The sequence below is a fragment of the Episyrphus balteatus genome, chromosome 2 (genome assembly GCF_945859705.1).
Source record: "Episyrphus balteatus chromosome 2, idEpiBalt1.1, whole genome shotgun sequence".
NCBI classification, from domain to species: domain Eukaryota; kingdom Metazoa; phylum Arthropoda; class Insecta; order Diptera; family Syrphidae; genus Episyrphus; species Episyrphus balteatus.
In genome coordinates, this window is record NC_079135.1 from 27,625,297 (window position 1) to 27,643,821 (window position 18,525).

The 18,525-nt window shown below is 30.6% G+C and overlaps 3 protein-coding genes across 8 annotated transcripts in view; 2 read left to right on the plus strand and 1 right to left on the minus strand.

The window, feature by feature from the left end:
- Positions 1–6,625, plus strand: part of LOC129911044 (solute carrier organic anion transporter family member 74D) — a 60,104-nt gene extending 53,479 nt beyond the window's left edge. For both annotated transcript variants that reach the window (XM_055988676.1, XM_055988677.1), the window contains 5 exons: positions 3,894–4,037; positions 4,104–4,470; positions 4,549–4,886; positions 4,961–5,137; positions 6,345–6,625. In XM_055988676.1, coding sequence (XP_055844651.1) covers positions 3,894–4,037; positions 4,104–4,470; positions 4,549–4,886; positions 4,961–5,137; positions 6,345–6,496 — 1,178 coding nt within the window. In that variant the 3' untranslated portion in view covers positions 6,497–6,625. The remainder of the gene's footprint in view (positions 1–3,893; positions 4,038–4,103; positions 4,471–4,548; positions 4,887–4,960; positions 5,138–6,344) is intronic.
- A 3,536-nt stretch (positions 6,626–10,161) lies between these two features.
- Positions 10,162–12,094, minus strand: LOC129911045 (U4/U6 small nuclear ribonucleoprotein Prp4). The gene has a single exon (XM_055988679.1). It carries the CDS (start codon positions 11,955–11,957, stop codon positions 10,347–10,349), a length of 1,611 nt encoding a protein of 536 aa, XP_055844654.1. The 5' UTR covers positions 11,958–12,094; the 3' UTR covers positions 10,162–10,346.
- Positions 12,095–14,170: 2,076 nt separating this feature from the next.
- LOC129911046 (uncharacterized) lies at positions 14,171–16,787 on the plus strand. Of its 5 annotated transcripts, none has more exons than XM_055988680.1 (4): positions 14,171–14,999; positions 15,082–15,628; positions 15,681–15,865; positions 16,735–16,787. In XM_055988680.1, the coding sequence occupies exons 2-4, from the start codon at positions 15,457–15,459 to the stop codon at positions 16,747–16,749; spliced, it is 372 nt and encodes a 123-aa protein (XP_055844655.1). In that variant the 5' UTR covers positions 14,171–14,999; positions 15,082–15,456; the 3' UTR covers positions 16,750–16,787. The 5 variants fall into 5 exon arrangements, 1 of the variants encoding a protein (XP_055844655.1); XR_008771585.1 differs by lacking the exon at positions 16,735–16,787 and having other exon boundaries at positions 14,196–14,815; positions 14,865–14,999; positions 15,681–16,709; XR_008771584.1 differs by lacking the exon at positions 16,735–16,787 and having other exon boundaries at positions 14,198–14,815; positions 14,877–14,999; positions 15,681–16,709.
- The last annotated feature ends 1,738 nt before the right edge of the window (positions 16,788–18,525 follow it).

Here is an 18,525-nt window from a genome sequence, read left to right on the forward strand (position 1 = left end):
TTAATAACACTGGTCAACAAAATTGAACTTTTTTTTTGCCACAAGAACCAAGATATACTTTTCTATAGGTTTTTGATATGCTGAACTCGAATCTGAAGTCAAAAAAAATTTGATTGGCCTCCGTTTTTGAGATATAACAGTTATAAAATGCTGAAAAACGTCATTTTGGCTCTTTTCTAGCTTCTGTTTTTATGTGGGGTAATTCATTATAAACAAATTTGTTGCCAATAGCATTTTTCTGATTGCGCATTCGAGTTCAGCAACTCAAAAACCTTTAAAAAAGTATATTTTGGTTCTTGTGGCAAAAAAAGTTTAATTTGTTTGGCCAGTGCTATTTCTGAGTCAAAGACCACTCCTTAAATTTTAAATATCTCGGGAAGTAAAAAAGATATTGGAAAGATTTAAACATTTTTTGAAAGAATAAAACCAGTTCTTATAGGAACCGTTACAAATTTTTTCATAAGGAACTACCCCACATAAAAACATAACCTCGAAAACAGCCAAAATGACGTTTTTCGGTATTTTCTAACGGTAATATTTCAAAAAAAGAGGCCAATAAACATTTTCTGACTTCAGATTCGAGTTCAGCATATCAAAAACATATAGAAAAGTATATTTTGGTTCTTGTGGCAAAAAGCTTGTTGACCAGTGTAACTTATAAGTTACTTTTTTTTAAACCTTGAAATTAATTTTTCAACTATGTAATCAAAGTTTAGGGAAGTTTTCAAAAATAATTTTCAAGCTCAACACTTTGAAAAAAAAAATGATCTATTTTTTCAAACTGATATTTTATTTATAAATTCAGATAGGCATTAGCTACTTTTTTGCTTGTTTCCTCAGTAGGTGTAATTTTAAAAACTTTGTTTTTGCTAAGGAAACATACTGAGCATCTTCACCTATTCAAAACTATTTCTATAAATACCATCAGGTGCATTCTAACCACAAATACACTTATATAACCCTTTACACATTCCCCCGCGAAAATATAACTATTATACCTACAAACCTACAAAAAAAAACCGAATCCGCAACATATAAACAAAGACTATGAAAAACAAAACGATATATTTATATTATATAACCCCGCACGCACGCGCGAGTGTAGTATAATAAACAATACAACCCAGAAATCAACCTAAATATAGAAATCAATCATTGTGCACAAGCACATGTCAAATGTCAATACACATTTTTACACACAAACAAATGCATACCACATATCTAATCCTTTACCTATATCCCCGCACGAGCGATGTGAATATTACACAATGCAAAGAATTTCGCTGACACTAAAAAAAAAAAAACCCAAAAGTGTCAACTCGCAACCGCGGGTGCGATATTATAAACACGAAATGAATTGTTAGAAAAAACCCAAGAGTCAACAAGAACAAAACAACCCTTTTTGAAAACAAAAGATAATGATCTTGCAAAAAATATCTACTATCTACCTACTCTCTGCAGCATCTTCATAATTTCATGAATGATTTCTGCCTGCCTGAGTGAGGAAATAGGAAACAAAAAAAAAAAAGTACATATTATGTAAACACAAAAAACAAAAACAAAATATAACGAGAAAATGAGAGCGCAAGAGCAAGTTTTTTTTCAATAAATAGAAAAGAACAGAAAAAAAGAGTTCATCAGCGCCAGCTTATGCGTGGCATTCTTTTGAACTAAATTTGCATGTGTGCTTGATCAATGGAATTTTCAAAGTAAAAAAAGCTAAAATAGACACTTTTTCAACAATTTATATTAAAAATACTGTGAGCAAAAATATATATTTTTTTTTTTGAAACTGATTTGAAATATAATGAAAAAAAATAATAAAAATAAATTGTGGATGCTTTGACTGCCCCTTCCTCAAAAACAGAATGCAAATATTGGTTTATTAAAATCAAATTTTTAGTGTGTAAATAAAAAAAATATTTTTTTTTGGCAAACGGGTTGCATGAACAACTTTATTAACTTCTCATTAAAAAATACAAAAACATTTTAAAAAATAATCACGCTTTGCCCCACGACCAAAATGCTAAAAAAGTGCATTTTGACACCTTTCCTTCAAATTAACCGTTCAAACTAACTTCAAATTAAATTTTAGAAATTTTATTGGATTCTCCTAATTTCCCTTTATTGTTTTCTTTTTGTTTCATCTAAAAACACTAATAAACGGTAAAGTTATTCTAAGAAGAGTGAGTAAAAAAACATGAAATTACAACAAATTAACGAAGCTTTTTTTCTAATAAAAAAAAAAAAAAAAAAATCTGTTTCGCGTACTGCATGAAAACACATTTGATCATTATAAAACAAAAAAAAAATAAATAAAAAGTTTATAAACAACGGTGCCCCAACCAAAATTCTGATTCAATCTAAATTTGCAGGAAAAAAATCATTTTCGACCCTTATAAAAATCGCACAAGAAATGTTTCTAAAATTTAAATGATGCAAAAATATTTGTACGTTTATTACCTTTTCAAAAAAGGACGTTTCATAAGATTATCTTATAAACTGCAAAAGTTATACAACAATTAGTCAACCGTCTTCCATTAAAATGCTATGGAAACCCCCCCTTAAATGCTCAAATTAAAAAAAAAAACTGACAGCCACCGGGGATCGAACCTACAACTGTTGCCTGTTGGGTTACTAGGCCAGTGCCTTACCACTGTGCTATCTCACTGTTAGAAATGAGTATGATAAACTGCAATTAAAGCTAAAGTGTGACTATAATTAAAAAAAAAAATTTTCGGTTTTTTAAGATGAAAATTCCCGTGGAATCACCTTATTCTAAGGCTGTGAAATTTAATGTGCTCATCATCTTATTTTAAAGTGACACTTTTTTCTCCGTGTACAATGAATCATAAACCCGATAAATTTTCAAAATTGTCTTTGTGGTTTCGTTTTTCGCTTTTTGGAATTCTTTTTCATATCCAATATCAAATAAACCTAGTAATTTAAAGATTTCTCTTGCAACCTCCGTTATACCCGTTTTTCCGGAACACATTGTTGAATTTCTTGGGTCACGTCTTTTTAATTTTAAAAACTAATACGTTAGAATCCTTTAAACAAAATTATATATGTATAAACATTTTCGAAAATTTTTCAAAAAAAAAAAATGGTTAATATGCCATTCAACAGAAATAAAAAAATACTTTTAAGCCTATAGATTAAAAATTACTGCTGTTGCCGTTTTTGAATTTAAATTTAATTGAAGATTTTTGTGAACAGAAGAAATTTTTATAAAATGCATTTATTTTTCAAATTTTGTTTGGCCACATTTATTATGATTTGAAATTATAAAAGGAAATGTCAATGTGTATTACAGTTTATGATTAAAATTACAAATTATTTCATTTTCGAAGAACTTTTTTTAATAGAAGTTTTGAAAAAAAAATTAACCTAACATTTAAATATAAAGTTATTTTATCTTCATTCAATAGCCCTTACTATTAAAAGTTAAATACCAAAAATTTAAAGTTCCTATTTGCCAAAGTCTTTCATAAAATTAATTATTACCATGCAAAAATTCAGTTTTTATCAAAAAAGTACAATGAAATTGTATCCTCTTTGGAATTCATCTGATAATATTTATGGCCAAACATTTTCTTAAATAAATTCATATTTAAACTACGAAAAAGTTTGAAAAAAAAGTCATTTAAAATTTTTTAATAACGTTTTTTTTTTCAAAATTCTGAGTTGAAGACCATTCTTTCAAAAACCCTTGATTAAATTTAGTGGATTTAAATTTTACAGATAGAAATAAGATTCTGGCTTTTTAAAAACGTACATATATGCAAATTTTGTCCAGATATTTTTACATAATATACCTTTTAGGGTAATATACCAATTTGCAATATTTATAATTTAATGTTAAAAACAAAACACATTCGATAAATTTCTAGGTCCCGTCATAATTGGAAGCTTAATGATGTTGGCATCTCTAGCAATGTTCAGTTTCCCTAAACAATTACGTGGACGACGTTTGCCAGATGCAGCTTCAGAAAAATCAGCACTCTCTGAGCCAGAAGAAAAGCCAAGGTTAAGAGGTAACTTAACTCTGACTCTACTTTTGAAAACACCTAACTCTAACAACTTTTCTACTCTTTTAATAGATTTCCCAAAAACAGTCCGCCGACAGCTGAGCAATGATATTTTAATGTTTCGAACAGCGGCTAGTGTCTTTCACTTACTGCCAATTGCTGGCCTCACAACGTTCCTACCAAAGTACCTCGAAACTCAATTCCGATTGCCGGCTGCCGATGCCAATCTAATAGCTGCCTTTGGTGGTATTCTAGTGATGGGAATTGGTATATTCATTTCTGGAATTGTGATTCTCAAATTGAAACCGACTGCCAAATCGGTGGCAGCATGGATTGCCTTTACTGCATTTGTATATGCTTGCGGAATGGTGATTCTAATGTTTGTCGGTTGTAATATGAATGATTTTGCTGGACTCAAAAAGGACTCAACAATACAAACGTGAGGTTTTCATTTTGATTATTTTTTTTGCAAAATTGATTAATGATTTTGATTAAATTTTTATTGGATTTTGCGAAGTACGGCGGTTTTTGAACCAACGTGTAATCTTAACTGCACATGTGATATGGAGAAATTTGCACCGATTTGCGGAAGTGATGGCAAGACGTATTTTTCATCTTGTCATGCTGGATGCACGTCCTTTGAGGTGCGTGGCAACAGAACTGTCTATTCGAACTGCGAATGTATTCCAGACGTTCCGGTTGAAGAAAAGGCATACGAAGCAACTAGTGGATATTGTGACAGTAGTTGCAAAAACTTTGTGGCATTTATTCTAATTTTTGCTGGTTGTGTGTTTATGCACTCGACCTCAGAAGTTGGTAGTATGTTGTTAATTATGAGGTGTACACATCCAAAGGGTAATATAAATTTTTATTTTTATTTTTAAGAATTTAATTTAAAATAAAATATTTGTTTGTTATTTTCTTTTTAGATAAAGCAATGGCAATGGGTGTGATACAATCGGCTATTGGATTGTTTGGAAATGTTCCATGTCCAATTATTTATGGTGCAGTTGTTGATTCAGCTTGTCTAGTGTGGAAAACTGTTTGTGGCAAGCATGGAGCTTGTTCCTTATATAATGTTGAAGCATTTAGACATAACTTTTTGGGTAAGTTTTAAGTTTTTTTTTTGCATTAAAATCAATATAAAAAGTGGCGCCCAATATGTGATAAAGTTAGTTGTTGTCCAATTTACTTATTTACCTAGTACCTATTTAAATTCAAAATAAAAAGAAAACAATAAAATACAAATTTTCGTCAAATTAAAAACGAATTAGTTCTTAAAATCGATGTTTTTTTTTTTGTTTCTTTTAGTGTCTCCATTAACTTTCTAATGTAATTTAAATACAGTCACGTATCGCAGTATACATAGAGATATAAGAAGGAGTTGATTAAGATTAATAGACGCTAGGGTCCCTGGGACTCCCAAAGTTTGAATTCACTTTCCTTTAAATTGAATGTCCTAAAAAAATGGCGCCCAACGTAGAAAAAAGTCAATACCGAAAAGTACATAAAGCAAGATAAATAGATGCTAGATTCCCTTGGTTTCCCAAAGTGTTTTCATTTAGAATTCCACTTTTATTTAAACTGAATGTATAAAGAAATGGAGCCCATCGTAATGTGTGGCAGAGAAAAACATAAATACAAAAGCTGATTAACTCCTTTGACTTCCCAAAGCGTTTTCCTTTGGAATTCTACTTTTATTTAAATTGAATGTATACAAAAATGGCGCCCAACGTAGAACTAAATAAAAAAAATATAAATACGAAAGCTGAAACAATAAGTTTATTAACAAGTAAATAGACGATAGAGTCCATAGGACTCCCAAAGTGTTTTCCTTTGGAGTTTCACTTTAATTTAAATGGAATGTATAATGAAATGGCGTCCAACGTAGAACTAAGTAAAAACATAGAAATACATATAACTGAAACAAAAAGTTGACTAACAAATTTATATACGCTACAGCCCCTTGGACTCCTAAAATATTTTCCTTTGGATTTCTACTTTTTTTTTAAATTGAATGTTTTAAGAAATGGCGCCTAATGTTGAAGTAAGATAAAACAAGTTTGCTTCATGTAAAACCATAGTTCTTACGTTTGTAGTACATTTGCATAAATTTTTAACTCAAAACAAAAATTGTTTCCCATTTTTTGTTTTTTTTTTTTTAATAATAGACAAAATTAGGAAACATTTCATAAAACTTTAGTGAATCTCTAACCTAAGTTCGTCACTTTTACCCCTCCTGTTTCCTTCTACTCGTTTTAAAGTGAATTTAATAATTTACAATTTTAACAACAATTTTTCAATCTTTTCCAGGTATTACTGCTGGCATAATGTTTCTAGCATTCCTCATGGATCTAGTTGTCTGGTCCAAAGCACATCGCATCGACATCACACCTGAAGAAGAAGAAGGTAAAACCGATCCTGAAAGTGTTAAGCCAATAACAGCTCCAGATACAACGGTTTAATGGCATTATTTAAAAACAAACCATTAAAGTTTATCTCTTCTTCAATAAACTACAATTAATTTATAAGAAACCAGCAAATGACCTCAAGCCATTGTTAAAAATATATATAAAAAAAAAAACAAAAAACAATTTTTTTAACTAAACTAAACAACATTGCCCGATTTGTTTTTTTTTTTAAAGGTATATAGTTTATATATACACAAAACTTATACATATTATATAATTAAATAGTTGATATATTTGTTAAATGTAAAAAAAGAAAATTATTATATATAAAATAATCTCAAATTCAAATACAAAACAAATCACATTAAATATTAAAAAAAAAAATTACGAAAGAAAAAGAAAATATTAATTTATATAAATTCACATTTATATAATATTTATCCATACATTTTAGTGTGTGAAAAAACTTTTGTAGATTTGTTTTTTTTTTTTCTTTTTAGAGAATATTGCAACCTGTCTGTGGTAGTTAATTTTTAGTTAAATATTATAGATATTTTTTTTTTGTTTATAGTTTACTATAAAATTATTTAGTTTTACATAATTTTTGTTTTGTTGTTTCATATAAATAAAATAAAAAATAGCAGTTTTCCTTAATTTCCATAGATTTGTATACCTTTCCGTTTGTGAGAGAAAAAAACAGTTTTTTTTTTATATATAAATATAATTTGTACCTATGTTTAATCATATTTTTTTTTTGTATATCTGTGTAAGGTTAACTAATAAAATGTGTACGTACCTAAATGGATAAGTCTTAAGCTGAAAAATTAAAATTCGGTAAAAAAAATGATAAACATTATTATTTTTTCTAAAAAATAAAAAAAAAAACTATAATAAAAAACAAAATAAAAATGAAAAAAAATGCTATACTAGATTTATGATTTGTTCTATAACACAAAATGAAATGTTTTAAATATATGAAGAAATTATTAGCATTTAAGAGATGTGCAAACAAATCTCACCAAAACTAAGTGTTTATGTTTAGACAAATAAAAAGAAAATAATTTAATAAAATCAAGTTTTATTCTCTAGGCCACAAGGTATAAGTCGAAAATTTGCTTAAAAAAAAAACTGCCGTGTTAAGCAAACAGGGCGTATATCCATTTTTGATGTTTTGAGATAAATGCATTTTACTGACAAGGGACAGAGTTGAGAATTGTAGACTTGATCAATTTCAAAAGTAAAAGCAACTTGTAGTAGGAAACTTGTATTTTAAGTTTACGCAATAATACTAGTGCTTAAGCGTATCCCAAATGCGTATCTGTTTCTTTTTTTATTTTTAGAGTTAGAAACAAAATTTTTTTTACTATTTAGAAATCTTTATCTTTATAGACGATTGTGAGCTACAATTGGAATTGCAAACATTGTTTCGGGATGATAAAATATGCCTTTAACTCAATTTTGGAGTTTGCTACATACAATCTATAAACTAAACTAAAATATAAACTAAAAAACTAATTTAACCAGCAAAACTTTGTTTAAAAAAAAAAATAATAGTTCCACATACGCCAGAGTGACCGTTTTACTTTGAAAATTGATACAGACTTTGTTAAACTATTTGGGATTTCGTATTGTTCTCTCCACTTTAAATTTATAAAATAATAACTTTATGTCCATGGAATACAGGCATGAAATCATAAATTATGCAAAGATTAGGGAAAATTAAGCTTAATAAATTTGGTTGTTGGAATTAAAATTTTATTCAGCCAAAACAATTTTTTTGTGATACTTCTTCAGATTGTTACAGTTATTGCTTTGATAATAATTCAAATAATGGAGACTATCGTGCGAAAAAAATCTCTGAGAGTAATTCTCTTGTTTTAAAGATTAAAACGAAAATGATCCTCGAAAGTATCTTTCAGAATTTATTGATATATTACCAACAGTTTTTAGTTCTCTGAAAATAAAATCCGTGGGTAATTCACGAGCACACAAAAAAATACGGAGGAAAAAAATATTAATATTTCCAGAGAAGTGAAAAATTTATTGATATCGGGAATAAACTTTCCAGGTATTGAGATGTCGTTTCATATTGTTCCATGAAAATATATTCCGATACAAAATTGCCCTTGAGATTCACGACAGGTCCAATTTGCAACGCTTAAAAGGGAAGGAGGTTACTTTTTTATACCAATTTAGGTATTCACTTAAAGATTTGCTTCAAGCACATCAATAACCCATGATTAATATTTTCGATTTAAGCAGATTTCTTATTCGAGAGCGGTAACTAATTAAAATCATTATTGCAAACAAGTCTATGGAAACATATAGGTACGTCAACCTAATGGTAGGTATGTTAACATTTTTTTTTGATAATCTCAATGCTGGTGCTTCTTTTGAATTTTTAATATTTTCCAGATTCAAATTCTAGTAGACCTAAAGTAAATTTAACGCTTTTGAAGCTGAACCGAATACAATCTATACAGACTACACACACAGTTGCTTCTTGGTTCGCAAGACAATTTTATTTGAATTCAATCTATTGACCGCGTCATAGTCTTATACCAAGGATCAGATTCGATTTTCAAATCTATTAGTGGTAAAGAAGTATTGAGTTTTCTGTTATGCAGTTGTTAAATTTAAATTTATCAATGACCAACCATTTTCTCACATTATCAAATAACCTACTTACATACTTATGTTGTTGTTTATTCAATACGTTAAATACTAACGTTAAAAATTACAAAAAAATAAAACTAATTTTAACTACCCAGAGCAAAAAAATTACATTTAAAGCTTACAGATTTAAAGTTATCATTTGTAGAACCAATCAGAGTAAAGAATTTATTAAAATTTTTAATTAATTTATTAAGAAGACTATTAGCGCCGTAGTTTGATCTGCTGAAAATAGTTCGAAGTGGTAAATTCCTTCTTAAGTTAGTCTGACTCACATTGAAACATATTCGATCGAGAATTGATGGACATAAAATAGATCCATTTATAACACCTTTATGAAGCAGAACTGCAAGTACTCTCTGTGACCAGAAAGAAATGGCAAGTTTAACAACTAAAGTCTTGAAGTGTATATAGGAAATATAACCCTATCTCTTCATGGTAACTAGTGATTTAAGGCGGCGATAACATTCATTGTCGATATGGGCATCAACAACCCAAGGTTATACAGACAGCTCTATTCCTAGCCACCTACCTCTTGTTACGCATCGATTGAGATTCCATTCCACTTGCGTGCGCCAAAAGAGTTGAAACAACGCAGTATAAAGTTGTTGGTGGCCATAAACAAGAGAAGGGACAAGTGTTTCCACTGAAATCAACGGTGGCATCTTCAGTTTCAGTGAGGATGAACTGCTTAGTCAGCGCGGGGTACGATCTACTTTGACATACTCAAAATTAAGATATATAAGAAGCGGTAAACTACAATAACAATAAACAAAAAAACATAAAAACCGAGCTACCTAGTTCAATGACTGAATGAAAAAACACCAGCATTCAGTCGACTTCAGAAACTGAACAATACAATACCAATGGGTTTTGCCGACGATTTCTAAGGACAACCCGGAGAACCCCACAGGCGGATCAGTTGTGTGAAGTATATCCGTTAAAATCCCCTCGACTTCCTAATAATAACACCTGGGATAAAAAGGAACAATACAACAACAAATAAAAACAAATTCTTACAAAAGGTACATTTTAAATATCTTTATTTATTTATTTATTTATTTTTTCATATATAAGAGGTCCTTACTTTGCCTATCAATTCAACATTCAACAACATTTGTCAAATTTTTTTTAAACAAACAAAAAAAAGAAAACTCTTTTTATAACAGAGAAGAAAAGTACAAAAATTTGTAATAAAACAAATTAATAAATTAAAAAATATCTTCCAATGTCAGCCTTCTGGTGTCCATAATTTAAATGTTCTATCAAATGATGTCGTTGCAATATATTGTGAATTCCCTGATATATCAACACTAACAACTTTACCATCATGTCCTAAAAGTGTCTTAAGTGGTTGCCATGTTTTATTTGACCAAATTTTAGTCGTACAATCATAACTGCTAGTGACTAAGAAATTCCCACCATCTGGTTCATATTTAACATCCGATATAAGATTTGTATGAGCTGGTATTGTATAAACCGGTTGTCTTCGCCGGAGATCCCAAATTTTACATGAATTATCTTGACTTCCAGTGGCAATATGATAACCATTTGAAGAGAAGTCTACTCCGAATATCGATCCTAAATGACCTTCCAAAAACATAATACATCGACCAGTTCGTAGGTCCCAAACCCGCCCAAAAGCATCAAGGCCACCTGTGACAATTACACTCCCGTCTGTTTGAAAAGCTACACAATGCACAGCTTTAGCATGTCCTTCCTGATGAAGGACTTCAGTTCGCTGTTCTAAATCCCACAGTCGCCAGGAAGAATCATAGCAAGCTGTTGCTAGAAATCTTCCCGAAGGATGGAATGCCAATTTAGAGACTCTATGAGGCATGTGTCCTGTGATGTCAGCTATAGACTCTTCGCTACCAAAGCACCACAGCTTCACAGCTCCATCATGCCCACAAGAAGCCATCGAGACGACATTTGTATCATCCACACTCACTTTAGATCGAAAAGCAACCCCGCCCACGTAGCTAGCATGGCCACGAAGGGTCTGCTTTAGATCACAATCTGGGACTGTCCAGAGTTTACACAATCCTGACCAACTCGAGGTCAGCATCATGCTAGAGTCTTCGCTAAAGGCACAGCCACTAACTGGCCGAGTGTCACCCACTTGACTGCAAAGTGGAGCCAGTGACTGAAGTCTTTTTTGCAATTCAACCATTCTACCGGCTCTTGTTGCACTTGGCAACTCTAAAATACTCTTTGCTTTTTCCAAACGCTGTTTAGCACGTGGCAAAGAATAATCGGCAATCCAGAATCGAGCTATTCTCAATGATTCTGGGCCTTCATGATACCACGTTGTTTCTTGTTCTTTTTGTAATTGTTTTCGTTCTTCTTCTTCAGTTTGTTTTTGTTTAATAGCATTTTCACCTAAACTTGCCAATAATTCTTTTAATCGACGTCGTCGTTCGGCTGGACCTTCGCCAAAATAACAAATAGGCTCATTTAATTGTCTCAAATTCTTTTTGATTTCAGCGTCATCGGTACTTACATTAATTTGGCGCGCTCGACGCTTTCTTTCGAATTCTTCCAAAAGCGCCAATTTATCTTTGGAAACTTCTGCTTCAATATCATAATATTCATCATCTAATTTAGTTGAAGATGGTGGTGGTAATGTTGGAGGTTGTGGTTGTTTTTTTGGTTGTTGTTCAGTTGCTGGTGGGACAACTGATGAAGGAGTTGTTGTAGTATTATTTGTGGATTCATAAGCATCTTCATCCGATTCGATATCTTCGAGTGTAGCTTGCCGGTTGCGTTCGGTTTCTTCTAATGAACCATAGTGAATTGTTTTTGAGCGTTTAACGTAAGTAATATCTTCGTCATCAGACATTGTTTGATTTTTAATTGATCAAAAGTAGATTTTTGATGAATTTTGATTGAAATTTTGGGAAAAATTAAAACCAAGTTGTACGATTTCGAAACGTTCAGTTTACTTTTTTGCTCCAAAACTAGAAATATGTGTCAAAAAAAAAGTGGAAATGTCAAATTGTGTGTTTGTGTGTGTGTGTGGAGAAATGTCATTTTTCATGTAAAAAAAAGCTTTTTTACAAAAAAGTAATAGAATAGAAGTGATACCAATTTTAATTTTGTTTAAGGACGGTACACATCTGATAAGTTAGAATCTATACGAAGCGATTTTTTTCAGTTTTCATACTCGATGATATTTTTTAGTTAGCATTTGGAGACCGAAAAATTTTCGTTTCATTCAAGATTTCGTTTAATACTGTTTTTGTATGGAAAAATATGTTAACTTTAAATTTGTATGTGTCTGCTGATTTCAGAACATTCAATATGCATAACCAAGTAATAATTTAGCATTCATAAAGGCTCAATGCAAGCTATTTTTGGCTTGCATAAGTCTGGTACGCTGCTGATACGAAACGAAAAATGTTCAAGTCTCCAAAGTCGACAACGAAAATGCTAATGAAAAAATATCATCGAGTCAAAGTCAAAATAAAATAAATTCAAATTCAATTTTCGAATCATCTTTAATATTCGACCATGGTCTACTGGTAAGGTGCTGGCTTGGTATGCAGAGGTACGTGGGATCGATTCCTGGCCCGGCCATGTGAAGAAAATAAACAAATGTGTTCTTTTTCAATTAAAATAAAATTCTTCCCCTTTCAGAAAGACAGAAAAAGCAGTGGAATTTCCAAAAAAGGAAAAGAAACAAAATAGGAAAAAATTAAAATAAATAAAATAATATGTAGAAAATTCAAAACAGAAAAAATCAAAAGAAAATAAAAAAATTCAATAAAATTCAATAAATTCTTTTTTTGTATGCATAAATTCAACATTTTCTACAACACCTTCAACAATTCTATAATTATAATTATATAATTATTATAACATCCTACGCAAGTAATCCCTCTGCAGGAAGACCTCCGTACGGCTATTTTAAGCTTTTTGTCACAAGCTATTAGCTTGTGCATTACCTGTGAGGGAAAGTCCTATGCAATTTCGGTAAAATGCGCCTAAATAATTTGTATAAGACCTGTCCTTCTTGTTATGAAAGCCAAAAAATTGCTTGCATTGACCCTTATGAAAGCTAAATTGTTACTTGGGTTTAACTCATTTGTCACTACTTTTTACTGTCCTAGTACTTTTCCACGTGGAAAAGCCCCATACTCGATGATATTTTTTCGTTAGCATTTTCGTTGTCGACTTTTGCAGACTTGAAAATTTTTTGTTTCGCATCAGCAGAGTACTAAGCTTTAGCCCCGACTGCATTTATTTTTTGTCCAGTTTAGTCCACTCGTAATAAAAACACAGCTTATATTGATCAATAGTCATAATCACAGTACACATAATAAGGTAATATATTCCGAAAAATGTCAAAATTTGGTTGTCAAAAAATGGGCACCAATCTGTCAGGCCGGCCTTTAATTTTTATATTTCAGTCGCAGTAAACAGGAAATTTGTTTTTGTTTTAATTTATAAAATGTAATTTGAATAAATTATAAATTAAAAAATAACAAGTTTTCTGCGTGTTTCGTCTCGGGAAATGGTAAATAATTGTAAAAAAAAATTTGTTGTGTGCGTGGTTTTTCGGTTTTTGTGCGTTTTTCGTCGGTATTTTAAGCAATTAATACTACGTTTCCACCTACCCTAAATCCGAGATTTAGCTAAGTAGATTTAAAAGAAATCTCGAGTTTTATTCTAAATCTCGGATTGAAAATAGGTGAAAATCTTTGAATTAGGGTAGCTGAGCCCAAATCTGAGATTTAGCGATGTAGATTTAAAATAAATCTCGAGATTTATTCTAAATCTACTTAGCTAAATCTCGGATTTAGCGTAGATGGAAACATAGTATAAGAATTACGGAAGCTGACATTGGTCGCCAAATTGTCATGTTTTGACAATTTGGCGACCAATGTCAGTTCGGAAGATATTACCTTATTATGTGTACTGTGAGTCATAATAGCCCTGTTCCTTTGGGAGGTGGTAAAGTACTACTAGGAGTTTACTAGCGATTTTCAATGGAACGCACTTTCACCGCCGTATAGTTAGCAGCGAGTTTTCACGATTTTTAAAAATTTTGATGCAAATAATTAGGTGAGAATTAGGTGAAATTTGGTCAACGAATTTTAGAATTTGGTGAATCCTAGTTTAAAAGTTATTAACAATTTAAGGTTTGGCGTATAGTTAGCAAACGATAGTAACAAAAATAGGGTTTTTTGGTATCAATCGATCGGAAATCGCTTTGTGAAATTTGGTTAATCAATTTTAGAATTTGGTGAATCATAGTTTAATAAATAATTAACAAAATGTGAAAAAAATGACAGTTCTATAAACAATTACAATTTACACACATATTTAACGTTACGCGACGTAATGTTATGTAACGTAGTAAAATCTGTCATACACGTACACAAAACCAACACACATGAAACAAAATCTGTCCCAAACAACGTCAAAATTTTTGACAGCCCATAATTTATTTCACATTTTTTCCCGCGTTTCTTTCTATTTAAACAAACAAAAAAAAGAAAAGTTCTCGACAAACTTTTATGTACATCCTAAATATATATATATATATCCCGGTCTGTAATTTTCTAAAAATATTTTTTGTTAATTATTTATTGTCCTTTTATGTGAAGTGCTAAAACCTACGGAACTTATCCATCGTTGGTTGTGTTAAATGCATTAAGGTGCTTCAGAAAAAAAGAGTCCAATAGACTTATGTTTGTAAGCCGCCATCATCAGTTTTTCTTTTTATTTATAAACAAATCTTAAGCATTTTCTTAAGGGACAAACAAAAAAGGAAGAAGATTTTAAATGATGGCCAACAGAATCATTCAATTATACATATGTGCAAGCTATCCTAGACTTTATGCTGCAAAGAATGAGTGTAGTATTGCGACAAGGTTTAGTACGTCTTATGCTGATTGCAACATATATACTCTTGGTACAGATTCCAAAAATCTTAAATAACAAATAACATTTTATTATAGTGAGCGTATCAAGAAGATCCCAGGCTAAAGGAGATTAATATGAAAGTGCAACGAATCGAAAAATCAACAACGTGCTTAGTCTTAACACTAATCAAGCAATTTGATGATCAAAATACACTCCGTCAGATGCTCTACATCGCTGACAATGTACCTAATTTCCATATGTTGTTCAAGATGCGCCCCTCTGATCTGATTTATAAAATCTAGTAGCCACATTCAAAGAATGTCAAACCTGCTGAAAATGCAGACGATATTCTTGAAGACCATGAGGAAAATCCACATGTTTTCTTTAAACGTTTACCCGAGGTTATTGGCGACATTTGGAAACGTATAACGTCAGTGTGGGCGTGTATACTGAAACAGTATTTGAAAGATATGTACGCCCTACAGGCTAAGAAGACGGTAAAATATCAAATAACACAAACATTTTACAAAAAATTGTTACGACGAAAACAGTGCCCAATTTCAATTGCAGAAATTAAGGAATTGGTCATAAAATCAAGTGATGTCTGTTTAAATCCAGAAGATGAGAAAGATTTATTTATATGTATGTACATATGTTCTTTATGATAAATGTAAAAGAATTTATTCTCTTTCAGTTTTTCAGTTTAAACAACTTATAAATAAGTTTGATCCAGATGATGCATATCTGCTCTTGATAAAGAAAAAAAATAAACATGATCAAGCTAGTGAGAGTAGTATAGGAGCAAGAGCGGGCAGTGCGACAACGCCACATGTAAATAGTGTTAATCATACGATGGTTTCAAGACCATCCCAAGGCAAGGTTAGTCAAAGAATGTTGTCTTTGTGATTTGCTTTCACAAGTTATTTTTTTTATCGATAGAATGCAACAAAAAATTCTTTCCTATTTTCTATTCCTTCTGACTTGTGCCGTGCAGCATGCATTTAAAAGTTATAAAGGTCCTACAAGCATATAGTCAAAATTATTATTGTTAATGCTCCTGGAGTCAGGTGCTTCTATTAATAAAGTACCTACAAAAATTTAATATTATTTTCAAATGCAAAGTTTTCAACATTTTAATTCTTATATTTGACAAAAATGTTTGTCAGATCTATGCTTAAACTAATCAAAATTGCACCTCCTTGCTAGCATGCCTTCATTACACGGCCAGTAAAACCCAGATTCGTGAAAACAGTCAAATAATTATGTTCTTTGTTCTGACAATTTTGTTACATATGTATTATGTTTCTCTTGAAACTGTTCTGCTGTGTTATAATTTTTTTAGCGTGTCTAATGCAAAATTCTGCCAATTACTTGTGTATATGTATGTCTGTCTTCAAATGGGTAGGATTTTGCTATCGGGTTTCAACTACCTTTTTTGTGATCTACAAGTTTCATCAGACAGAATCGGATAACAATGTTTTCTTGTGTGAATATTATTTTTTTTTTGTTTATATGGAATCTTGCAATCTATTTTAAAGTATAGCACTACCACAAAATTTGTTAACCAAAATGTAGGCTTACATGTACGATGTACCTACCTAAACCCAAATATACAATTATTGTCTTTGGAATCGATATCTTAAGATATAAAAAATAGTAAACAAAAACAATACCGTCCCATTGTAGCACTTTGCTTTTATTTACCCCTAAAAAATGTTATAATTGTTTTAATACAATTTTTTTTTCAGAGAATCGTTGGATAGTAGCAGTGGAAAAATTGCACCCAGCATAGGCTTTGCAAAACAGAACATTACAGAACAAATGAATCAGAAACAACTATTGGAAAATTGACCCAATGAATAATAATAATAATAATTAGTTTTTAACAAGTCTTGTTATTTAATTAAACAATTTCGCGGAAAATTGATGAACAAAAAACAATTTTGAAGAACATAGGTACCTTTTGTTTTGATCTGGATTTGTTTTTATGTCAAAACTGTTCTTACTTTGGTTCGATATATAAATATATTGATCAATATATAAATGTTCAATAAATCAATAGTACCTATAATAGTATCTGGTTAGTAATGAAAATGACTTTTTTTAAGTTTTGAGAATCACTTTGAAAATTAACACCACACAAACTAACAAGTTATTCTTTAGAAATCTCGAATAAACATTATTATTTAATGTTATCACAAAAGCAAAATTTCTTGAACAATATATTTTTTTCGTACTATACAAATAAATTAATAATTTTTTTTTGTTTTTTTTTTTTTAAATTGAAATTTTTGAAAATAAGTAAGTATGTTCTTAGTTGCAAGTTAGGTTAGTACAAAATTAAATTCGTACTTCCTCCTACAGTTCAAGGCTATAAAAAACCTAATTAAAGAACTGAATTTAATCAAAATCGTAAGATCGGAAATATTTGAATGAATCAAAAATGTTATATTGGAGTTATTCAAAACAAGCATTTAAGTAAATTATTTCTCCGTATTTCAAGAAAACCAGTTTGTTAGCCTCTGTAGCCGCGTTTTTTCATGCATGCATTTCGCACGTTGAGAAAGATAGTGTCGCAATTCAAAAAGTGATTTTGAATATGGTTTTCTTATATACTTCGGCTGAAAAATCGTTATTTTTGAGTTGTGTCACTATGCTTCTGAACGTAAGATAAGACAGTATTTATATTTGAATCAGAGATTTTTTGGCAGATCCAATGATCTTTTGTGGCAAATTGGCCAAGAGATTTATTTTTATTCGTAATACTATGTTTCCACCTACGCTAAATCCGAGATTTAGCTAAGTAGATTTAGAATAAATCTCGAGATTTATTTTAAATCTACTTCGCTCAACCTCAGATTTGGGTCCAGCTACCCTAAATCTAAGTTTTCACCTACTTTCAATCCGAGATTTAGAACAAAACTCGAGATTTATGCTAAATCTACTTAGCTAAATATCGGATTCAGGGTAAGTGGAAACGTAGTATAAGTAACTGTGTGTGGACGATTTTTTTAAACATATAAAAGTCATATAAGAGTTTCGTGTGCAAATAGGTGTAAATCTCGATAAAAAAGGCAATGAGTATTTTATATAATGGGTTTGAAAGAACTTTAATGGTTTATAACATCGCTAATAACAATTTCCGCTAAAAGAAAGATTTTGTGTTTACATCAATAAAATTGAACTTTCCAAAATGGCATTTAATACATATCTATTTTTATCAAAAATGCGTTTGTATACAATATGAGTTTCTTTGTTTTCTTAACGGACTTTTTTGTTTATAATTAAAGAAAATCGTTTTAAGCATTTTTGTAAATAAATAATATTCAAAAAATAAAGAAAAATGATTTAAATAAAGAAAATCTATCTCCGTTTTCATAAACAAATTAATCCCCATCTTAACAGTTGGAATATCCATTGATAATAGTAGTAGATATTTCTATTGTTTCATTTTAAATTTCTTGATTCGAAAAAAAGTGTATGTGTATCCTTATGCTACTGATGAGCACCTCGCTTAATATTTTAAATTTCGTTCAGTC